The sequence below is a fragment of the Natrix helvetica genome, assembly GCF_964273705.1.
Source record: "Natrix helvetica genome assembly, chromosome: 5".
NCBI lineage: Eukaryota > Metazoa > Chordata > Lepidosauria > Squamata > Natricidae > Natrix > Natrix helvetica.
The window spans coordinates 25,216,034-25,240,338 of NC_138551.1; the positions used below are offsets into that span (position 1 = coordinate 25,216,034).

General features: G+C 36.1%; 1 protein-coding gene across 7 annotated transcripts in view; it reads right to left on the reverse strand.

Annotated features, from left to right (window-relative positions):
• Positions 1 to 24,305, reverse strand: part of LOC309393489 (schwannomin-interacting protein 1) — a 344,932-nt gene that overhangs the window by 29,863 nt on the left and 290,764 nt on the right. The window contains exon 1 of one of the 7 annotated variants that reach the window (XM_081955770.1): positions 16,547 to 16,801. The exons of 4 other annotated variants lie outside the window; for them this stretch is intronic. In XM_081955770.1, the coding sequence (XP_081811896.1) occupies positions 16,547 to 16,576 (30 nt within the window). In that variant the 5' untranslated portion in view covers positions 16,577 to 16,801. Of the gene's footprint in view, positions 1 to 4,107; positions 4,559 to 16,546; positions 16,802 to 24,305 lie in introns of those variants that run through there. 2 more of the 7 variants (XM_081955772.1, XM_081955771.1) reach the window with 2 other exon arrangements.

A 24,305-nucleotide genomic window follows, 5' to 3' on the forward strand; every position in this document is an offset into this window, starting at 1 on the left:
TATTTCAAGTTCTAGAACCAACCGGATAAAGTTTGAACATCTCTTTAATTAAAATTGCATATCAAACACAAGCCACAGATTACTGATTTAGTGGAAGTGCAAAATATGTTTTGATATGAAAGGCAGGAAGCTAAGGAAGAAGGGAAAATGTCAACTGAGCATGGAATTACATTTTAATTGCACCAAGGGCTTGCCCATAGCAACCCAGTTGTTTATGAGTCAGGTCTGAATCTATCTATAAAGTCATTCATTATCTAATGCCTACATAGTCATTCATTTTGGACAGCTTCCAGTACGAGATCTGTAAAAATAATAACTGCTCAGTCACATCAGATCAACTAAGAGGGTAAGGGAAGCCTCTGTGGAAGACTCATGTAGCCTTAAGACATCTATCTTCAAAGGATACATATTATTAACATACTTGCATGTTCCTCTATAATAAAAATATATTTATAAATATAAATATGGTGAGAATCAAGCTGCTGGCAGTCAGCAGAATTAGACTGCAATATTGCATTATAACCCCTGTGCCACCATGGCTCTTAAAAGGTTTAGAGTATAGTTTAAACCACATTTAAGCTGCTTTAGTCTGATTTCCTTCTTTTCTTAAGTTGCCAAGAAAATATGTGCTTCCCCTATATGTGAGTTTTTCTCCTTACCGATTCTATTTTCAGGGCATTTTCAATGATTGGTGGATTTTGCCATTCTTTCTTCTCCTATTCAACATCACCCACTGGCAAGAAAAATAGCCATAAATCATTGTCTGGAAATGTGGTAAAGAAGGCTTGGGGCAGTTTAGGTATTTCTTCTGGGACTCTTTCAGAATGTTTTTTAAAAGTTCAACCTGAATTTTTAATCTATTTATTTTTGTGCCAGAACATCAATGTATATCTCCTGGAAAACAAAGAAGATAAAATATTCAAGGTTCTTGCAGAAATAATGCTGATAGACCTCCTCTAATTCTTTCTCTCCATTTTTTTTCAAAAAGGCAAAATGTATGCGCAAAGGAATATGAATATGAATGATGGGCTCTGAAATACTTGTAATGTAGGATAGAACAGCTCAGAATTGAAGAAGCTTCTTGGATGAGAATTGAAACATCTTCAAGGAAAAAAAAAAAAACCCAGATGCCCCTTGAAAAAGCACCTTTGGGACAATCATGTCCAGGATGATTGAGAATGTCTACAGCTGTTCTTTGTCCAACTGACAGTTCCTTGCTATTGGATTTAGATTTGCCATGAAGTTCTATTGGAAGGAGGAAGAAAATACTTTCCCCAAATCTGGAAGCTAAGATGTGTCTAAGCTGCCTCTTATATAGGTTGGAAATGAGATGGAAGCAACATCCTGTAGACATCCCTCAGAAACAACTAGTAAGGCATCTTCACTTGTTCCATTTCTTCTCTCCTCTTTCAGTGCTCAAATGCAGCATTTTTTATATGTAACTTCTAATTTCCAGAAAGTTTCTATGTATAAGAGGTTTTGCTGATTTTATTAAATACTGTATATTGTAAACGTCACTATCCCTGACTCATGTTTCTTGCTTTCAGGAATATTAGAATATGATTTATAATTTCCTCAATATCCTTAGGGTATCTTAAAAAATATGATCAAAATAAAAAAGATACTTTTGTATTAGTTCTTTCCTCCTGAATCAGGGATGAATTCCTGCCATCCAAGAAATAGTTTATCAGTTTTCCTGGGAGCTGCCAGGAATATTGATCATTTTGTCATATTTCAAGAAATAAAATAGCTGCTTCATATTTACAAAAAATATATAATTTTAGGCATACCCTGCCTCAGATCAGGAAGTAATTCCCCATATCCCAGCAGTGTATCTAGTCTGTCCTCTAATTATATCATTTTCTATCAATCTATTCTGACTTTTTGAACTCTCAGTAGTTTTGGTAATCTAATTTTTACAGATCTGACAGAATATGAAGTCAAAATAACATGACTAATAGATGAGGAAAACTCCAAACATTTATGGCTATTATTTCCAATAATGTTTCTTAATACGCTTCAAACAAAATTTACTGGCTAAGTTTTATTGCTGCTTTTTGCCATGTTTCAGAAATGCTGCTGACTCAATGATATCATTTTGTCTGAGCTGTTAAGGAAAGCCTGATCTCCACAAAAGCTAGTAGGTTCATTTATTGATAGTTTACTCAGCAGCAATAATAGATGAGAAGATAATTTTACCAAGGCTTTTAAAGTATGCTTTATTCCATACATTACCAATAAATGAGTCATGTATTACTAGCGAATATTCCTAGTGAGTTATATACAGTTTTTATGCAGAGCATGGAAATATGTCATCATTTATATGAACCTGATTCTTATCCCCTCATTCCCAAGTGGTTTTGGCATTTTGTGAATGTTTGCATAGTCACATCTCCAAATGCTCTATGCCAGTCTGGCATTTACAGCATATGGCTGTAATATTATCAGTCCACAGAATTTAGATCAAGGAAAATTACACGGAATATATCGTACATAATCTGTAATTCAATAGCATTTACATGTTCTTTATTTAAAAACAAATGAACAAAGCAAACAATTAGAGTGCCTTTTAAGACCTTGGGGAATATAGAATCCACTTAACAAACTGGGAAATCTTTCAAAAGTCTTGACTCCAACTGTATCAGTTTGGAGGTTTTTTGTTTTTTTAAAAAAGAAAGCAACCCTTTCTGGTATCACAATTAGAATGCACCACTGTTGATTTATATATGGGAAAAAGTGATCCTAATATTATAAATGAACAATAGCAGATTTAGATTTTCTGTCCAGAAGCAGTCTTATAGGTCGTGAAATCAGCAATTCACCTGGGAAGGAATTTCATATCATTCTGATTATCAGTCTTCTTGGATTGTAGGGCGTTGCCAATGCTCTAATAGGATATGTTAGGACTTCTTGAATTCTAATTATGTACACCAACTGAAGCTATACCCTTTCTAAGGATGGACAATATGCTCAGTCCAATTTTAAATTGTAGTTCTATTGCCTGAAACATTTGGATTGCATTTGCTACTTGCACAGTTTCATCTTTTGTTATCTATTTACTTTATAAACAATTCTGGAATATACAAAAGCTTGCATCTACTTTTGTGCCATTTTATATGGCTTAATAAAGATATAATACATTTTCCATTAAACCAGTCAAATTTATGTGGTGCCTAAGATTAAAAAAAATAACTTGATATATATATATATATATATATATATATATATATATATATATATATATATATATATATATATATATATATATATATATATATATATATATATATATATATATATATATATATATATATATATATATATATATATATATATATATATATATATATATATATATATACACACACACACACACACACACACACACACACACACACAGAGTAAATATGTTTAAAACTTGGAGCAGATATGCAAGAAACAATTGCTGAACAAAAACAACAAAAATTAACTTTTTGCTCTCTAACCATAAGGAGGATAAACTTGTATTTGTAGTTTGAAGTCAAGACCACAGCCATGTAAGTAAAGTTATTTTTAAGTGTGCCTGTTATTACCAAGCATAGGAAATTACTATATTTAAAGTTCTATATCACAGCTGGTATGTTTTTTTTCCACCAAGACATCCCAGTATATCAGTTTATTGAAGTCTCTTGTACTCTAGCAAACTCAGTTTCAACAAATTACATTATCTTAAAAGTAGGGAGAGTAAAAGAAAGAAGATAAGTTCCCTCTGCAAGTCTTAAACATGCATCAAAGCAATCTTCAAATGCACTGTGGATTTTTTTTTTTTAGCAGACTATAACAAACTACTCTTAACAACTAATCTTAATCTAGGCTGGATGCAACTAGCTATTATGTAGTTTAACCAAGATTCTGAACTCAGTAAATGTCTAACCCGACATTAAAAGGCATTCTGTGGCAAAATAAAGAGACACTGTGAGGAAAAAAATATCTGTGTTTTGCAGCCTTCAAGGATGCTATACAAATGGCTCGCTTGTCTCAGCCTTTTGGCGCATGGCTTTCATTTGTTTCTTTTCTGTAAAAATGGAACCATTGTGCCAAAACAAAAGAGCTCTTTCCCTCTCTTACCTTTTTATAATTCTCCTCCATATCCAATCTAGATATTTCAGTGACAACATCATCCATTCCATCACTGTCAAAATGCATTCCTTACTGATTGAAGACCAAAAGAGTTAAAAAGAAAATAACATTCTCCTGCACCATAATCTGGATCCACAGCTCCTTTTTCACAGCTTGCTCTTCAAACTGTCCTAGGTCAGTGGCATATTTAAAACAACAACAAAAAAGGGACGAGGAATTTCAGTGGTCTTCTTCATTAGAAGGAGTTCCTGATGTATTTCTCTTCACCTCGATGGAAGAACAGCTTCCATTCTCCAAAAGAAGGTCTCATAGTTGATGATGCTGGAAGCAGTCTTAGTTGTTGCTATCACACGCACCTCTGAACTATGATGTTAGAATCCACTCCAAAGCAGCCTTCCTTTTGCCTAATAAAGGCAAAGCTGCTTCTTTTAAACTGCAATCAGCTTCTCTGCTCTTGGAACACGGAAAGCAACAATCTTCCTCCAGTCCCTGGTAGTTCAGGATAAAAATAGATGGAGGCCTGCCTAGCAGACTACACCAGAGCAGAGGGAAGAAGGGGAGGGAGAAACAAAAGCCCAAATCATAACCTCCTATTTTAAAAAAGGTATAAAAATCAAAGATACAGGGAGCTTAGTCATAACTAGAGAACCACATGATGCACGCATTTGTAACTGAATTGCAAAAATCATAAAACAGATTTAGATTTAGACCAGTTCTTAAACCTACCCCCCCTATCATTTCTTAAAATTAGTGGTATTGTTTACTGCCATTTCTGAGACAGTAAATAAATAAATAGTGTAGTAAGTGCAAAAATAATTTTAGACGAGTTTAACTTCAGAGGTACACAAAACTGTGGCCCTACTCAGAGGTTTGGCATACCCCTACTAGTGACTCAACCATATTAAGTGTGTAAAAACACTGCCCGTCCCTGTCCTAAAAATAAACCTACGTATCAGAAGCAGCTTAAGGAACTGTCTCCTCCACTGTGGAAAATCAGCTTGCTGTTATTCATGTTCTGAAGCATAGGACAGCCATTGAGAAGCAGAGTACTATAGTTGCTTTATCTTCAGGAGTGCTGAGGCTTATCTCTTAGTTGTTGTTTTTTTAGTTGCCTGAAATGTTCTTATCTAGAAAAAAAATCTTGTTTATTTCCTCAGACAGTGGTCAGTTATTAGATCCTGCCTTTATTTTTTAGATCTCAAGGTGACGTATGTACTAGTCTCTCCTCCAATGTTTCCACAGCAAGGTGGTGAGGTGGAGTGAGCAGAGGGAGAGCAATCAGTCTGAAGTCAGCTTCCATGCCTAAGGCAAGATTTCTGCACTAATGAAGGTGCTTGTTTGTTCTCCTTTGATTCTTTTCCTTTCCCTCTGTTTTGAAAGCCCACTTTTGATGGGTAGCTATGACTGATAATCTTAGAAAATTACTAGCATAAAAGAACTATCAAATCTGCCTCTCCAGCTAACAGAAAATTTTCTACTGCAGAAGGTACTCCTCGATTTACAACCACAACCGAGTCCATAATTTCTGTTGCTATGTGATTTTTTTTGGCCCCGTTTTCAGACCTTTCTTGCCACAGTTGTTACCTGAATCGCTGCAGTTGTTTAGCTAGCAACACAGTTGTTAAGTGAATCTGGCTTCCCTATTGACTTTGCATATCAGAAGATTAGAAGAGGTGATCACATGACCTCAGGACACTGCAAGCGTCATAAATATGAGTCAGTTGCCAAGCATCTGAATTTGGATCATGTGCCCATGGGGATACTGCAATACCTATATTTCTTAGACAAGGGGTGTCCAAACTTGGGAACTTTAAGACTTGTGGACTTCAACTCCCAGAATTCCCCAGCCAGGATGGCTGGCTGGAGAATTCTGGGAGTTGAAGTCCACAAGTCTTAAAGTTCCCAAGTTTGGACACCCCTGTCTTAGACAATCTTCCCTCTAGAACTAGAGTAGGGGTCTCCAACCTTGGCAACAAGTCCACAAGTCTTAAAGTTGCCAAGGTTGGAGACCACCGTTCTAGGGTATATAAGTCCTTGGTTCAGGGAGTTGTTCAAAATATTTCCCCCCCCCCTAAAGTAGTAGTAAAAGAGACATTTCTGAAATTCAGCTGCACCCTGGAAACATTACTGTTTGATTGCAAAGAACAATCAATTCACAGAGACAAAGTCCTCTGGAATGAACAGGTGCCAGTTCCTGCAGTGCTTGGGATTTTCGTTAGTCTGCTTGAGCAAACATTTTGGATATGTTTTGACATTCTTCACAGCCTCTCCGACTGGACATCTGGAGTTGGTTTGGCTTTCCCACAAAACTTTGAGGCATCCCACTTTGATGTACTGCTGTTAGTTAATTTCATAATAGTAGCTCTTCATTTCACTTTTGATCTTGTGCAAACTTAACTTTAAATTACCCTTAAGATTCCAAAACAGAAGATAACCAAAGCAGAACTGCCTGTGAGAGAAACTCTGTTTCAAATTAAGTATCATGCTCAAAATGTGAGTGAATTACATTGCACCAGCATGAAGAATCTGGGTAAAGTGATGTGGGGTAAGTCACCTTGAGACAAATCTAGTTATTAGTTTTTAAAAAAAATCATTTTATAGACTTTGGCAGCCCTTTGGCCTAGAGGCCACATGGGGCCTATTAGCACCCCCCCCTTTTTTTTAAAAAAAAAGGTGCTAAAACAATTGCCAACAACATTGAACTATCAAATTCACTGCAAATTGAGGGGCACAATTATAACTGTGACTTCTCATGCTGATAAAATTTCAGGAGATGGTCATATTAACAGCTGCAAGCTTTTCCATTATTAGTGAAAATACCTGCTTTGTTGATGGATCACAGGAAATTGTTAGAAAGAAGGTTAAAAAAAGGGTCACTGTTCTAACTGGGAAATCACCCATTTTCTCAAATTCTTGTAACCCTATCTCTTTCATCCCAATAAATCAGTCAAAATCAATTATTGCAAAAGAATTACTTTTTGATTGAGGCAACTGCCAAAAAGCATAAGAATTTTCAATGCTTTTCTGTTACAATAAGCAATAGGATATTATTTAAAAAGTTATCTACAAGTATCAATAAACAAGTGTCATTTATGATTCAAATTATCGGTACAGTTTTGTCACTTAATGTTTGAGAGATGTCTCAACAACCTTGACAATTATTTAATTGAGGAAGGCCCTTTCATGCTGTTATCTTTTATTGGAAGGGTAGGGAGACTTATCACAGCTTACACATGAGATACTATAAGAGTATTTTGCTTCAAACCAGGTTTGGGAATGTGATTCCTGATACTGCAAAGCCACCATATCCAGAACCTATAATCAGCAGTGAAAATTCAGCTACTTCTGAAGAACATTATTCTTCACCATTCGCTATGAGATGTTTCCTTAGACAGTTTACACAAAAAGACATTAGTCCTTTTCCAAGTTACCATTGTTTAGATGTGTTGGCAGAACTTCTAGCTGGAAATTATAGTCCAAACACATCTAGAATATGGTATCAGTTGGCAAATGTAGTTTCAATGATGGATATTTAGACATCCTCCTTGTTCCATGAAGGCTTTTACTGTCATTGAATAATTATGATTGCAATTGGATATACAGTAAGCTGCATTCAATATATTACTGGATTTAGCTCAAGGCCAACTTAGTTTCTGGCATGACTGAATTGAAATTCAGAAAAGTTTCCATCCATTTTGGATTATCTGTAGACTGATGTTTTGCTTGAAGTCAACCCAAACTTGTTTCTTTAAGAAGCTATTTCTATTGCCCGCGGTTTAAAATCTACCTTTTCCAAAGAAAATGTAGTTAAGATTAGTGACAGAAAATTAGGATCAACAAAATGCTATGATCCATTTGTTCAAAACCTTCCTGCTCGTCCTTCTGTTACACTTAAAGGAACGGATGAAATGATCAAGTCAAATAATTACCAAGGCATATGCCTGTAATGGTTAGTCATGATTTTCAGAAAATTTGAATATAATGTTCCTGGTATTTAATCTGCTAGACCTAATAAGTCACAAGAGAAAATATACAGAATAATAATGGGAAAAAAATAAAGAAAAAAAGAGGATACAATTTTAGTATTTTCTAAATTCCAATGCAGTTGAGATTTCAAATATGCAAATATTGCTTTAGATATCTACTTATATATATATTTAGACCTTCCATTGCAATGTGTAAAACTATTAAATAATGTGGATGACTCACTTAGTAAAATAAAATTAATTGTGCTATGAATTCTATGTACAAGAATATCAGTAAAACTACTATTAACATTTCCCTTTCAATCTATTAAATACACAGAAAATATTTAATCCTACAATACATTTACATCAATTGTAAAAGACTTAAAACCTCTAGTATGTACTATTCAAAAGTTTAAAAGAAGAAGACATGCATTAGTATGCCGGGCAAGCTAAATTCAATTATTTTTCTTATAGGCTTCTGTGTAATTACTTTTCTGCACATAGGAATTATGTTAATATGCTTTACTTTTTTTATGGCTCCCATCTTCACAGCTGACTCAGTCATTTCCTAGTGTTACTAAAATTAATTCTTCCCTTTTTCCTGTTGAATTACCAGGCAAACAAAAGATAAATCTAGTCATTTTGTGAGAAAAATCTATTCATTTACGAAGGTGGAGATTTTAAAGTTTTATTTGCTAAGAATATTAAAATACTGTACGAAGAAATCTTCCTAAGGTACTGCTGACAACTTAAAAAATATATCATATACTTTTTTGCATTTAAGCAATGTAACAATAGGAGAAAATTGTGTACTTTTCTGTGAGAACAATGTGTGATAATTGGATATCCTTGCATCACAAATGAACTTCTATGCCTACAAACAACATAGATCAGGGGTGTGGCTAGTGAGTGATGCACCTAGCCCATGGGCCGGGACTTTGACAGTGCTGACATAGATAGCAAAATTTAAAAATATAATCTTAAACACAATTCTTTAGAAATATTTTCCAATGAATTTTACCCTTTTCCAGGATCCTTTAAGATGTCCAATCTTCCATCTCACAAAACCTTTTGATTCCAAATTATATCCTCAATATCATTCTGTTCCAACCCAATAGCTTTCTAGACTGCTATGACCTACTCAATTCATTTTGGAAATTGGGTATATAATGAGGACATGGCACATTCAGAAGCAATTCCTTTATTTTTGGAGTATAACAAAAAACTCAGCTCTTAAAATTTTTCATCCCCGTTGTTGAAATGCAAAGAAACCTTCTGATATTGAAATATATCAATAATGTGACCCACATTTTACTGTGAAATGCCAAGCTGGATAGGAGTTTCCTTTTAAGTGGGTCATTTATTGTCCTTCGTAGATTCATTAAATTTTGTGATGTAAATCATGTTTCTTATTGTCACAGATTGTCCCAAGTCTTTCTTGATCACACTAATCAGAGCTTCCTGTTTATCATCTTTTACATTTTTACCCAGTGATGTAGAGTACTCCTATCAACACACTCATTTCTATAAGCAACTTGCATTTATCAATGAACTGTTAGAGGAAGTGACTTCTAGCACAGTTAAAAAAAAAAGATCAATCATGGCATGTTGCTTAGAGCAGACTTAGGACTGTAAGCTTCCCAGAGTTACCATGAGATAAGATGGGCGGCCAATACGTTTTATAAACAAACAAACAAACAATAAAGTAACAACATACTTTCTTATATAAGATTCCCACTAGCAAAACAGAAAAAAACCACAGGTGTTAAAGAACATGTAATACCGCGTTTCCTCGAAAATAAGACGGTCTTATTTTCTTTTGACCCCCGAAATAAGTGCTTGGCCTTATTTTCGGGGGTGTCTTATTATTTTTGAGGTGCAGAAGGCAGCGAGATTTATTACCTTATGGCTGCTGCTGTGTTGCAATATTTTTGGGAAGGGCTTATTTTAACACATCCACTCAAAAGCCCGATTGGGTTTATAATCCGGGGAGGTCTTATTTTCAGGGAAACAAGGGAGCTAGTGCCTTCTGTTGGCTTTATTAATTTTTATTCAATCCTTGTAAACCCATTTCAATAGTGAGAATCGGTGCATGGTTTGTTCATATTAAAAAAAAAAAACAGCCTTCATGTATGCTGCTCATTTTTGATCTGTTTGGTTTACATTAGGGAAACATTTGTAAGTGGCTTCAACGAGGCATTTCCTGCTACAATATCAGGGGAATCCTTCAAGTATGTAGATAATATGTTTTGCTTCAAAGCCTCATTGGTGCTCAAAGCTTATTACTTCCAAACATCTTTGAACAAAGTCTCTCACCAAAGTTTTCTCAATAAATTTGGTCAATTTACGAGAATGAAGACTAGGAATATATAGCCTACTTTGACAATGGAGAGAATTAAATTAATTCCTTCCTTCCTTCCTTCCTTCCTTCTATGACATAATATTAAAAATATTTAAAGACCCGGAATTTAAAATAAATGAAAACAAAATACTACATTGGCAACAAGGCCATAAATGATCTGGACTCAGCTTAAAATACCAAGATATCTATATTTGAGAATACTTCTATGAATGTTTATGTGTGTGAAAACCCAAGTAAACTGATAAATTTCAAAATTATCTTCAGTGTAACACTGGGGCATTCCTACATATCATCAGTCATACACTAATGGATTCTGAATCTGTTGTGACAATGTAACAGATTGGAGAACAGCCATGAAAATGTCAGAGTGGATAAGAATGGTAAAAGTTCATCCTAGCAATTGTTAGAAAGCACCGTTCTAAGAAAATATTCAGTGCAATAGCAACTTCTTAGAAAATTTAATTGTTGATACCTTGATCGTCATCCCTGTGCTTCTTTGAATCTAATCCAATTTCTCTGAATCGTTCTTAATGTGTGAATCCAGATTGGGAACCAACTGAGATGAGATTTAACCAAATAGACTGAAACTAGAGTTATATTTTTGTTGATGCAGTCTAGAATTGAATGTTGATTTTAGGGTCATCTAAAATTACTGGCTCAATTTAACCCATTTTTTCTAGCGCCTACAAGATAATTTTGAAACTTTGGCCCCAGGTTTACACATTGGGCAAGCTGTCATGCAGTTTGGCATGGATGTGCATAAATTCAATCTAGCCTTTCTAGCTTACAGGAGATCAGGATTGAAGTAGTGGACTGGGCATTAGAAATGGTTGGGAGCAGAATCATAATGCATATGACAACCACAACTTTCACTCATCCCTCCCCTTGTAGAGTTTAGGAAGGGAATGTTTGTTTATAAACAACCAGTGTTAATAACCCGGCATTGCCCAGGTATTTATTTATAGGGGGAAAATGTCAGGACCAAATGTTATTTCTAACGTTGGATTTTCCCCCTTACCAGAGGGACCCCCCCTTGTAGAATACTGAGAAGCCATTAGCATGGCAACTCCACTGCACTGTACAGTAGAAGCCATTTACGACAATACAGTAGAAGCCATTTTAAGGCACAACAGGCTGTATTGTAACAAAACTCACACCCTGAGTGGTGTTAGGGGTATCTTATCCCTACAGTATTTGTTTCCAGAGGATAAGTCATCTGTGTACCAAGTTTGGTTGAAATTGTTCGAGGCGTTCCAGAGTTATGCTGGAACACACACACAGAGCGATATATATATATATATATATATATATATATATATATATATATATATATGTGTGTGTGTGTGTGTGTGTGTGTGTGTGTGTGTGTGTATATATATGTGTGTGTGTGTGTGTGTATACATATATGGTCTTGTTGTGTTCGGGTCTTTTCCCATGTAAGATTGAGATTGTCTTGGCAACGTTTCGGTGAGGTCTCACTAGCCATCTTCAGGCTGGTGTTTTCGGATTAAAATGTGGTCGGAGCTGCTGTCTTTCTATAAATCTTGGTGGGGATGTGTGGCATTGTTTCAGTAAGTGGATTGATAGGCTGTGTGGTTGTATCATGATTGGTAGATTGGTGCTGATTGGTGCTGGCTGTGTGTCCATTGTTGTTTTGTGTTGTAATGGCCTGGCTGGTGGGTGGGGCTCGTTTGTTGACTAGGGCTGGTTTCCAGTTGTCTGATAGGTGGGAGGTATCATCACATTTATTCATGTTGTGGGGGCATTTCTATATTTCGATAGCTTCCATAATTATTCTCTTGTTGAAGTGTTCAGTTTTGGAGATTAATTTGGTTCCTTCAAAATTAATTTCATATCCTGTAGCTTTAAGGTGCTGGAAAAGGAAGGAAGTTTTTTCTTTTTTTCTTACTGCGTTCTTGGGTTCTGTGATGCGTGCATTTATTCTCCTGTTCGTTTGTCCTATGTATGCTGCAGGACAGATTTTGCATGGTATTTCATAGACTCCTTGGTTTTCTAGCTGGATTTTGTCTTTGGGGTTTCTTAAGATGTTGGCTATTTTTTGGTCAGTGTTGAAGGCTGTCTTGCTATTGTGTTTGTGGAGAATTTTGCTGATTTTATCTGTGGTGCCTTTGATGTAAGGGAGGAGGGTGATGCCGTTGTCCTGTTCTGTGTCTCAGTTCTTGGGGGGAGTCTCCCTTTGGATTAGGTTGGTAATTGTTTTTCTTTGGAATCCGTTGGAGATTAATAGGTTTGTGAGAGTATGTAATTCAATTTTCAGGTGGTCTTTGTCAGCTAGGCATTTGGTTCTGGAGATGAGGGTCTTGGCTACAGAGTTGATCTGTACAGGGTGGTGATGGCATTGTGCGTTTAAGTAGCGGTTTGTGTGTGTGTTTTTCTGGTAGATGGTGTGCCCGAGGGAGCCATTGGTTTTTTTGTAGATTAGGACATCCAGAAAGGGAAATTGGTTGTTTGCTTCTATTTCCATAGTGAATTATATTTTGGGGTGTAGGCTGTTGAGATGTGTGAGGAAGATGTTCAGTTTTTCTTTCCCGTGTGGCCAAATCACGAAAGTGTCCTCAACATATCTAAGCCAGAGTTTGGGTTTGTGTTCAGATTTATCTAAGGCGTTAGTTTCAAAATGTTCCATGTGAAAACTGAATTATACACTTTCACAAATGTATTAATCTCCAACGGATTCCAAAGAAAAACAATTACCAACCTAATCCAACGGGAGACTCCCCCCAAGAACCGAGACACAGAACAGGACAACAGCATCGCCCTTCTCCCTTACATTAAAGGCACCACAGATAAATGAATTATGTATAGATTATGTATAGTAATGATCACTCATAGACCATAATAATATCACTAATAGTATAGTGATTTTGCAAACTGACTGGCAAACTGGTCCAGAAATCTAGATTCTTTATTGATAGATAAATTTGTACTAGAAGTGATGTATCAAGACACAGAGCCTCTAAATATCTAGTTCTGCTAAACAACATATTCAAAATTCAAGGAGTGCAGAAGCAACACTCCTAAACAAAAAAAATATTACATTTTAAATATGAAAGCACATAAGAATCCTCATTTTATTTATCCATTTTAAATATTTTTTTATCCTGTCTTCCTTTGTTTTTATAAATAACTCAAAGTGGTGAACATATCTAATGGTCCTTTCTCCTCCTATTTATTTATTTATGCACTGATATTGATCTCTTCTCTCCTCTCTGCTTGCCAAAAGCAGACAAATTGAAACAAAAATTCAACAGATGACTTTAAAGTGTTCATTTCCAGCAAATACATCTTGGAGCTACTGTACCTACACAACTGGTTCTAATGTTCAAAAGAACAACTCAAATCTATTCTACTACACGTACTAGGTATGTTTGAAGCATTGCTTTCCTGTTGGTTTAGCCTAGTACTCGTATTTCCTCTTTTCATGGTTGTATGAATCCCTGGTTAGAGAAGCTATATGGGGGTCTGTGAAGGCATTTTGAACATTGCAAGTATTTCATAGATGCTCATACAAAATGGCTTCCCTGGGGTGGAGGTGGTTGTTTGCAAAATGAGTGCCATGGTAATCAGACTGACGTAAGACATGTACCAGAAGTAAAATGACTGAGTTCTGCTCTCCAATATCCATTGTAGCCCTGTGCTTCCCTTATCTTTTTTTTTTTTCTGGAAAAGCAGACATCAAACAAAAAAACTGGGTTGCAGCCCTTCTACCATTTTTTATTTTATTCTTTTTCATTCCAAGAATGCCGAGGGGGCTTCTGTGCAACGAGAACAATCTTGTAAACAAAGTGGAGATGGTTTTGTTTTTCTGTCTTTAATTTCACATTCTTTAAAAAAAATCCCAAAGAAAACCACGAATCCTTGCTTATAAATCAGAATTAGCATAAGCAATTCATTTGTAGACTTTTTTTTTAACCTCTCTGTCTGAAGAGGGAGAATTTTCAATGAAAAAAATAACCTAGGCTAATGGTTTACAAGCCAATAGCAAGATTCAGATTCAAAGCTGGTTTACTAATCCTGGCTTGTTTAAACAGCGTAAAACGTCATCAGCTGTGAACCTCATACAGAACTCCCTCGTTTCTAGATTTTTTGTCTATTTGGCACTTAGAAAAGGGCAAAACTGAAGAAAATAGGTGATAACATTAGATTCTTCACTTGTGGCTATTAAGTCACAATTCATGGATTATGATGATAAAAGGAGGGAAATCAAAGTGTGGAAATGTTCTTAGTGATTTTTGGTTCTACATCAAAAATAAATGAAGATTCTAATATTTTAATACCTTGTCTCTAAAAAGGATGGCACACCATATTTTAATAGGTAGGTGACTCAATGCAACTAGAAAGATGATGCAAACAAGGCATTTATTATCTACCCACAGATGGCAGTGATTTTAAGATTTTCCTTCCCTTCATGAAAGAAGCAGCTTTTTACTGCTTGCATTGTGAGAATCTAATCATGTTATTTTTTGACTGGACCCTAGAGTCTAGATTCTGTATCCCGGTTGGGTTAAAAATACGAATTAACATATAATTTCTGTTTTTTCCTTTGCTTAACAATGGTGTGGCACCCTCTTTTTGTTTTTAAAGTAATTTGTTTATTACAAAGATTTTATCTGTCAACCTGCAATTTGTAATCCATACCAATTTCATCATGCCAGGCACCCTGAGTTTAAATTCCAAACTATAGAAAAATCTGCTCACTCTAGTATCTCTGATGCTGCTCAGAGTACTTTCTGCTAATCAAACTTGCTAAAGAACTGAGCTCTTTTTCAAAAGAGATAAAATATGACCTTTAACACCAACCAGAATTCAAAGTATGGCTCTATAATAATTCTTTGTGACACAGCTGGGGCATTTATTAAAAATTAAAAAGCCTGTTGTTGTTTATCCCTACACTGTCCTTAGATAGCATTACCTTCTTGGATTTTCATCTAAATTATTATATACGGGAACGTATCTTTTAAAATAAAGTATAATGTCAGAATTGTCCTATATCAACTTTTCTTCTATAGTTGCCCATTTGTCTAAACAAACTGAAAACATAAAATACATTTTAAAGAAGAGAGAGTAGCACTATATAAACTAATATATCTACTAAAAACCCGTTGAAATATTCCATTGTAAAGTAAACATAGGAAAATGCTGATTAGAAATGAAAACACATTTGAGTTGGTTTAGTGTTTTATATTGCTTCGATGATAAGATTTCTCACATCACTGATTCTTGATACCACCTTTCAATTATACAGTGTCTAAACACAATACAGCTCAATAACTCCTATTGGAGTCTTGAAAGATCCCTGTACAAAAAGATATAAAATGGTAGAATATTATTTGTCAAAACTGCATGCTATCTACATTTTATATGTTTTATTTTCAAAGTATTATAATGCTCACAGGAAAACCAGTATTAATATTCTTTAGAAAAGAAGCAACTTCTTTCTTCTGAGGTCAGTAGTAACTAAGAAGTAAATGTAAGCACTATAATCAAAACACAGCATCTTGATTTTAAAGATAAATGACAATAAATGTTTGATGCAGCTTATCGGCGTATTTCTTGCTAGTTTAAAACCCCCATATACTGATGCTGCTGAAAAGCTAAGGAGAACTGGAATGTATAACTCCTATAATAGATATACTTTAACAATATTTATTTTTCACCAGTTAACCATTTTCTCAAAATATCCTCAACGCAACCAGTAACAGCCTCTCTTATATGGAATAAACTGAAATCTATCAGTTTTTCAATCCTAATTAATGCAATTAGGAAGCAGAACTAATTATTATTTTGTCCAGAGTTGTTTTCCTTCACTCTAAGCAGTCACATAGATACAGATTTAGCAACAGATACTTAACAACCGACTACCTTAAAGAAATATATGGATTATTTTCTTCCCTGCTCATCATACCCCCTAGCAGCTGCACTGAGAAGAGAAGAAAATACAAGCTTTTAAAAAAAAGCTACCCAGATTTGCAGAAGCTGAAAAGAAGCAACTTGCTGCATTGAAAAAAAAAAGGGGAGGCCTCTTCTCTATTTCTTCCGATGGAAGATTAGGGGGAAAAGAGATCCTTTTCCTTACCTGATAAGAACAGTTTTCCTGGTGTACCATCTCAGTGCATCATCCAGAAAAGCAGATTGAAGAGCCGAGACTGTTTACCGAAGCTGCAAACTGAAAACCCTGCTGGGTCTAAAGAAGAGAGAGAGAGGCTTCCTGCAGATTAAAATGGATGCTGCTTCTGGTGTTTCAACCTGCGCAATGGCACTGCCTTTGCTAGCAAGAAGCAGTAGAGCACAGCAGTTCCTCTCAGGGAACCAGCAACAAGGCTTAATAATAGGTAGCCAAGGCTGTTCTGAGGGGAAAGGAAGGGGGAGAACAGCTCGCGCGTTGCTAGCACAATCAGCCAATTATATTATAGGCACAAAGAAAAAGATTGGCGTGACGCAAGTGTGATCTTTTGGTGCTCTATGAAGGCAGTTCACAGTGGAGATATTCTAGTCCTCATTAAAAAGGAAAAAGGAAAGGAAAAAAAAAGGCAAACTTAAGCACTGCCACAAAGGTCTAATCCTATCTTTCCTGCAGTCATTTTTCTTGATGACTAGACTTTAAGTCAAACATGAAGGTGTAACTTTTACATCCTAAGAACTTTTTAAAAGTCAGCCATCATAAGAAAATACAAAAAACGTTGTTTTGATGACTTGGATTTTTTTTAATATACCGCAAATGAAATGTCAAAATCAGAGGAAAAAAAAAAAAGATGGGATCTTTTTCCTTCGGCAGAACAACCACGCAAATCACTAAAATCAGATTCAATGGTTGGGAGATGGTTAATTACTAATTTCTAAAATGATGCAACCTAAAGGGAAACCCTTTTTGAAAAATGGCTTGAGGCCACTGCAGGATGAATGGCTATTGATCTACTTCTGTGTACTGTTGAGGTGTGTTTACCCAAAAGAGAGATGCCTTGAAATGTCAGACAACCTCCCACATGCACAGATCAGATAGAAAAAAAACACAATTTGCTTACAATACTGAATTTGAAGACAACTTTCCCATTTTAGAGGTTCCTCTAAGAGAAACCGAAAAACAGGTTACCTCAGTAAAACAAATTAGAATGTATTCTCATTGATGCTTTATGGTGTCAATTACCAGCAAGTAACATTGCCATCCCCAAATCAGCCCTTATTTATTAATGTGTTTTATATCCCTGCTTTTATAAAGGAGCTCAAGACCCCATACATAATATGCCATCCTGCTATTTTTCCCACACCAACACCTTGTCTTGAACTGAGGATGAGTGACTGGCCTAAAGTCATCCAATGACTATCTATGGAGAACGGTGGTGAACAAGGGCCAACCAGCTCTTTATTAGAATATTCTCTGGTATTTTTTTCTTTAGCTCTGAATGCATCCTTCTTGGGAGAGAAAAGTTAAATTGTTTCTTTGCTAAGATTAATATACATTCAAAGGAGATTTGCACACATCCTTGTCCATTCAATTACTCTAAGAGTAAAATAAATAGATTGTTTCCCTAAATAACATGATCCCTAAATAAGATGGGGATCAAACTATTTTCCAAAGCACCAAAAGGCAAGACAAGAAACAATAGATGAAAACTAAGCAGAGAGAGAAGCAGACTCGAACTAAGGAGGAATGTCCTAACGTTGAGAGCAATCAACTAAAGGAGAAGCTTGCCATCCAGAGTTTTCCAGGTCTACTTTGGAACTTGCCAGAGCTTATCTTCTGCAACTTAAAAACATTTTGGAAACATCATTTAGGTTTGTCTTTTACTTGCTTTTTCTAAGGATTTTTTTAAAGAAAATATGAAATGTATTTATAAAATGCAAACTATTAGATGGAAAAAAGAAAGAGATTTAAAAATAATCCAATTTATTAAGCTACAGTTTATTTCTCTGCATTCCTGATTTTTAACACAAAACAGCAATGGGAGCGTTCTCAGGCCAGATAGAATGGACTAGAAAGAGATGCAGGAATTGGCTTTTACAGAGTCATGAAGCTGGTATGGAGATTAAGTTAAATTTAAGCACTACAGATATTAGCACACAACTCTCTGGTTAGCACACTGCTCTAATATAAGCAGAGACTAAAAGTCCTAGTTTCATTTCTTGATTAACTAGGTGTCTTCCTCACATCTTTCCTCCCACCAGTTAACAAGCAGAAAACTAAACACAGGTTTTCTTACTCACAATCCCAATCCCAATGGCTTCTTTTCATCAGAGACAGTGTATTCATTTCATGTGCAGAGATGATACCTTTGTGTCATCATCTAGCAAAACAATCCCTCAGTGGCAGCGATGATGTGAGATCAGCTGCTTGTCCTGGGAGAGTTAACAGGTGAGGTAGTCCTTGGCTCAGAGATCTGGATTAATTCATAGATGTGACAGCCCAAATGGCATCTTATAAGTGGCCTAAAGGGAGTTGGACAAGCCATCATTTCATTCTGCTGGTCCACCGGACAGCTCTTCCCCATGAGCTGTGGTTTAGCAGGTTCTGAACACAAATTATAGCAAGAATATCGTATGTAGTTTAGTCGCAACATCTGAAAAGGAACATAGTAGAGGTAGAGAAGATTCGGAGGAGGGCAACTAAGATGATCAAGAGGCTGGAACAGCTTCCCTGTGAGAAAAGGTTGTGACATTGGGGCCACTGGATAAAGTGGACAAGGAGAAGCTGTTTTCCTAAATGAACTGAAGAATCAGGAAATATTCTTTTACTTACCATATAATCACACTTTGGAATTTGCTACCATGACGTATGGTGCTGGCTACCAGCTTGGCTGTTTTCAAAAACCAATAGGATCAATTCATGGACGTCATGGTAATCAATGGCTAATTAACCTTGATGACTGCATGATTGCCTCTGAAGGCCATATGCTCATAGACTAGTGGGCCTCCTTATGCTATTGGCTAGCCACTGTGAGAACAGACTGCGGGACTAGATAGCCCATATGATCCTTAGTTAAAAATAGTGTTAAGCTTCAAAAACAGCACAACAATAGCTAAAAAGCAGCCCAACAAATCCTATGAATGGGGAGGAGGGGTATTTCATGAAGAAATGGATGGAAAGCCCACTAGCTTTACTAACCAAGCTAAAGATCGGTTAAATACATGCTGGTATGCAAGGAGAGCTTGGTTTGAAAGAACTAGCTCATCTCTGCTCCAAAGAAATCTCAATACTGCCTTGGATGACCAGAGAGGAAGAAGCAGGCCATCATTAGCTTAAAAGAGACAACAGGTGCTAGCATGAAGCAGTTCCCTAGCAGTCCACTGAGAGCATCTTCAACACAACTAATGGTTGAGTGTACTGAATTGTACTCAATTCTACTGTGACTTGCTGGCTGCTTAATGGGAAATCCCTGCTTTAGGACAGCCAAAGACAACTTCAGGCCGATAGCTGAGGGAGGCATGGGCAGCTGATTTGATGAACAGCTGATGTGAAAGTTATATGCATGCACAACAATGTCACCTAGTGCAACTATTGCCTGTGCATGTACACATAGCTGGCAACAGCTATGTGGCAGCCTTCCAAATGTCATTATAATGCTTTGGCATATGCTAACACACTTTGTGAACTATCTCAGTGTGAACTTTATTGTTTTAGTATAAAATCAAAAGAGTTTTTCACAATTTCCTACATACAAACACATTCTGGTTGAGGGATGGGGTACGAGAATTGACATCCAGCATATCTTGAACTTTTCAAAGGTTATTTTGTCAGCAATCAAGGACTGTAAAGAGCCAGGAAAAACGGCATGGCATGAGAAATAAGAATTTTCCAGTTGATTGTGTATGTTTCCTTTTTTCTTTTTCTCCTGCCAAAACTCAAAGGACATTCTACTTCTGATATTCGCAGCATGATTTTTGGAAGCTTTAGAACTTGGAAAAAAAAAGGATGGGGGATTAGGAATTTAGTGGTGCTGGTAAAATGGACTTACAAAATGCAACTTCTAACATGTTTTAGTGTAGTAGATATATACTTGTTTCTGAAGGTGAAGGGTCGTTCTCTGAACTTGTGGGTTGGTTTCCGCTACCAGGCTAGGTAACATCTTCAGCAGAGTTTAGGGGATGTCAATGTCCATGTTCTTCTGCTTATAAGGGCTTCAAGGTGTGGGTGTGTCAAGTGAGGGTCTTGTGATGTGTGATTCAATTCTGCACTTGTAATATCAAAATGGGTTTATTAAAAATAATGTTTTCAAACTAGTATTCTGTCATTCTTTTTTAAGAAAGAAAATGAATTACCAGTAATACATTGTGGGAACATTGAAGTCACAGATGATTTGAGCAAATATCTGACAAGTTGCATGGAACAGATAATAAACAAACCAACATACACCAAGAGTGCCCATCAATGGTTTATCACTAAAGTGGCTGAAATGGTAGGTGAAATGGTCTTGGAACTCCCAGTTACAATGACTGGGAAAGGGACGGAAGCAGTGGTGGAATTCAAATTTTACTACCGGTTCTGTGGGCGTGGCTTGGTGGGTGTGGCAAGGAAAGGTTACTGCAAAATCCCCATTCCCAGCCCATTCTGGGGTCAGCCAGAGGTGGCATTTGTCAGTTCTCCGAACTACTCAAAATTTCCGCTACCGGTTCTCCAGAACCTGTCATAACCTGCTGAATTTCACCCCTGGATAGAAGGGACATTAATGAAGCCTGCAGATAACACAAACTGTATTAGCTAATGTTATGTAAGACAAAATATTCAAAATTATACTAAAAGATTAAGAAGCAAGCTGAAAATAAAGAGAGGAACAGAAAAATGCTAAGTTACCTATTTAGGAAAACTACAAAAAAGTACGGGATAGGGAATATACTATATGATAACGGTATCTGTGAGAAAATTTTTTGGAGCAATAGTTTAATTACAAGCTGTTTACAGGGTGAAATTATGATTTGACTGTTAACAAGACAAGTTAGTTTTGGGATGCATAAGCATATTATAAGGGAAGGACCACCTGCGCAACTTAATGATTTGGAAAATAATATTTGTGAATAAATTATAAAAATATCTGCAAGGAAAAGCACTTGGCTTTGGGACATTAAATCGATTAAAGAAACAAATATCAAATTCTGGGAGAAAAAACATGTGCAAGTGATAGAAATCAATCCGTATTCTCTGTCCTAACTGTCATACCGGTATAAGGTTACTGTATACCTTATCAGTTGGACTCAAGACCCTGGAAGTACTGTCACATGAATGGGTTTAGTGTCATAAATTCTTTGCTTGATTCTTAGATAGGTAGGCAGACCTCCAGAAAGGGATAGAAAAGTCGTTAAAATACTGCACAGGTAATCCAGGTTGGGATTTTATCTTTGGAATTGATAAAAATGTTTGACATATACATAACTCTCACCCTATTTCCCTTTAGAGTAAGCATCATTTTACAGAGTGAAGAAGGAATAAGTGACAGTAAACCCAAGAAGGTAAAGGTTCCCCTCGCACATATGTGCTAGTCGTTCCCGACTCTAGGGGGCAGTGCTCATCTCTGTTTCAAAGCCGAAGAGCCAGCGCTGTCCGAAGACGTCTCCATGATCCTGTATCCGGCATGACTAAACGCTGAAGGCACATTGGAATGCTGTTACCTTCCCACCAATGGTGGTTCCTATTTTTCTACTTGCATTTTACATGCTTTCGATCTGCTAGGTTGGCAGAAGCTGGGACAAGTAATGGGAGCTCAGTCCGTTACGCGGTGCTAGGGATTCGAACCGCTGAATTGCCAACCTTTCTGATCGACAAGCTCAGCGTCTTAGGCACTGAGCCACTGCATCCCTTTTAAGAAGGTAAAGACTGGTTTTTAAAAAGGAAACACTGCGAAAAGTAGTTTGTAGTAATATTATAAACTGTCTCTTTTTATCATTGCAAATCAATCTTGCTTCCACCAAGTTCATAGATGATTTCAAGTACTGACTATTGTTCTTTAAACATCTCTTTTGATCTCTTTTCTTCAGTTTCTCATCATCTGGATTTCTCATTTTTCTCTTCTTCTCAACCCATTCATTCTTCATTTTTTTTACAAATTATATGACTGTAATTGTTTTTATGAGTTTTTAAATTAACTCAACCAAGATTGTAACTTGAATATTTTCCAACTAAAAGAATACATTTATTCTAAAGAAATAAAAAGGTGTATGATTATGATTTTTATAAGGATTATAAATATTTCTGCGACTTTGTCTATGTTTTTCTCTTTCGCAAATTCTTTTTATGCATAACCTATCATATTAATTTGTATCTTCATATCACATATCTCATAAACAATTCAAATAAAACAACTCCTTTCTTCACAAATTATTGTTATATAATAGCTAATATGACTCAGAGCTATTTCACACTGCATAAATTTTCAGGGCTGTGGCTTGACTTTTGCCAGGTACACCTTTGGTGTAAAACAACAAAAGAACAGCCCATATAAAATCTGATTCTTTTTAAGATGGGCTAATGATCTTTCTGCAGAACCTTTTTGCAAGGATCATAAAATACTTTCATATAGAACCTATAATTCTCAATGAAATGTAGCATCCTTATTAGGCAAAACTCTCCCACCCTTGTAAATATTTTTTTAAAAAAACAGATTAAGTGGCTATGAATAAAACTGTGTGATGGCTATTCAAAAAATGTTAGCCTTAGATGAACCCAGAAAATAAACAATTTCATTAGAATTAGAAGTTTTCATGCAACACCAAAACATTTGTTTGCTCTTATTTCTGTCCAATTCTACAGTACCTATATCTCTGTGTCTATCTACCTCATCCTTTCATATCATGTTCTCCAAGATTCAAGAGTACATTTTGAGAGCTTTTCTTCTTCTGAATAAATATTCCAGATGGAAGATCCAATCTTAGTACTAATGGTGATTGAAGGGAGACAAATTGTTACCTAGGAAATATTCAATAAAAGGTTGACAGGAAGCTGTAAGAAAAATTTCAAACAGATGTTATTTTGGTCTAAATCTTTTCCCTAATTGGAGAAGATAACTTACAGGCATTAAATCTGTTCTGGACTTTGAACAGTTTTAAAAGTACTGCAATTATTTATTGTGCAAACTGACTAGAAAAAGTATAAACATGTGTTCAGTAATTCCTAAGTCAGCTCTGAGAAGCTAACATATCCCCTGCCTTCCATTTAATTAAAAAATAAGTGTTTTAAAAACTAAATAGGGAAACACAAACTATTTCCAATTTTCTGGTGTAAGTAGGCAATTTCTTGTATATAAAGCAGAACCTAGGATTGGTGCTTACAAGAAAGGATTGAGACGATGACAACTGGGAAAATAATCCTTTGGTTAAGGAAAGTCTCCCTGGATTGAAATTTCACTCCTGGTTGCAACAAGGGCACACATCCATGTTGTTAACAATATGCAAGAAACAATTAAACTAAACAGTAAAAGAGTTGGAAGGGACCTTGGAGGTCATCTAGTCCAACCCCCTGCTCACGCAGGACACCTGTACTAGGGATTCCAACTACCGAACTGTCGACCTTTCTGATCTATAAGCTCAGTGTTTTAGCCACTGAGCCACCTTCTTCTGGAAGATCATTTTCAACTTTCCAATCTAGTCTCAGGGATTTTCTGGTGGTCTCTCATCCAAATATTCACTACCTAAATCTCTGCTTAATTTTCAGATTAGCCAAAGGCAACTAGATGTCTCCACCTGCTGTGACAACAAAAGTGTTTCTCTTACTCCAGTGGGCAGAAGGAATTACCTTAAGGGACAGTATCAAGAAAATGTTCAGATAAAAGAGGACTGCATTTTGGGTAGGACTATAACCTGAACAAACATCCCAGACAAAACCTTTCCTAGTTCTCATGAAGATAAAAGAA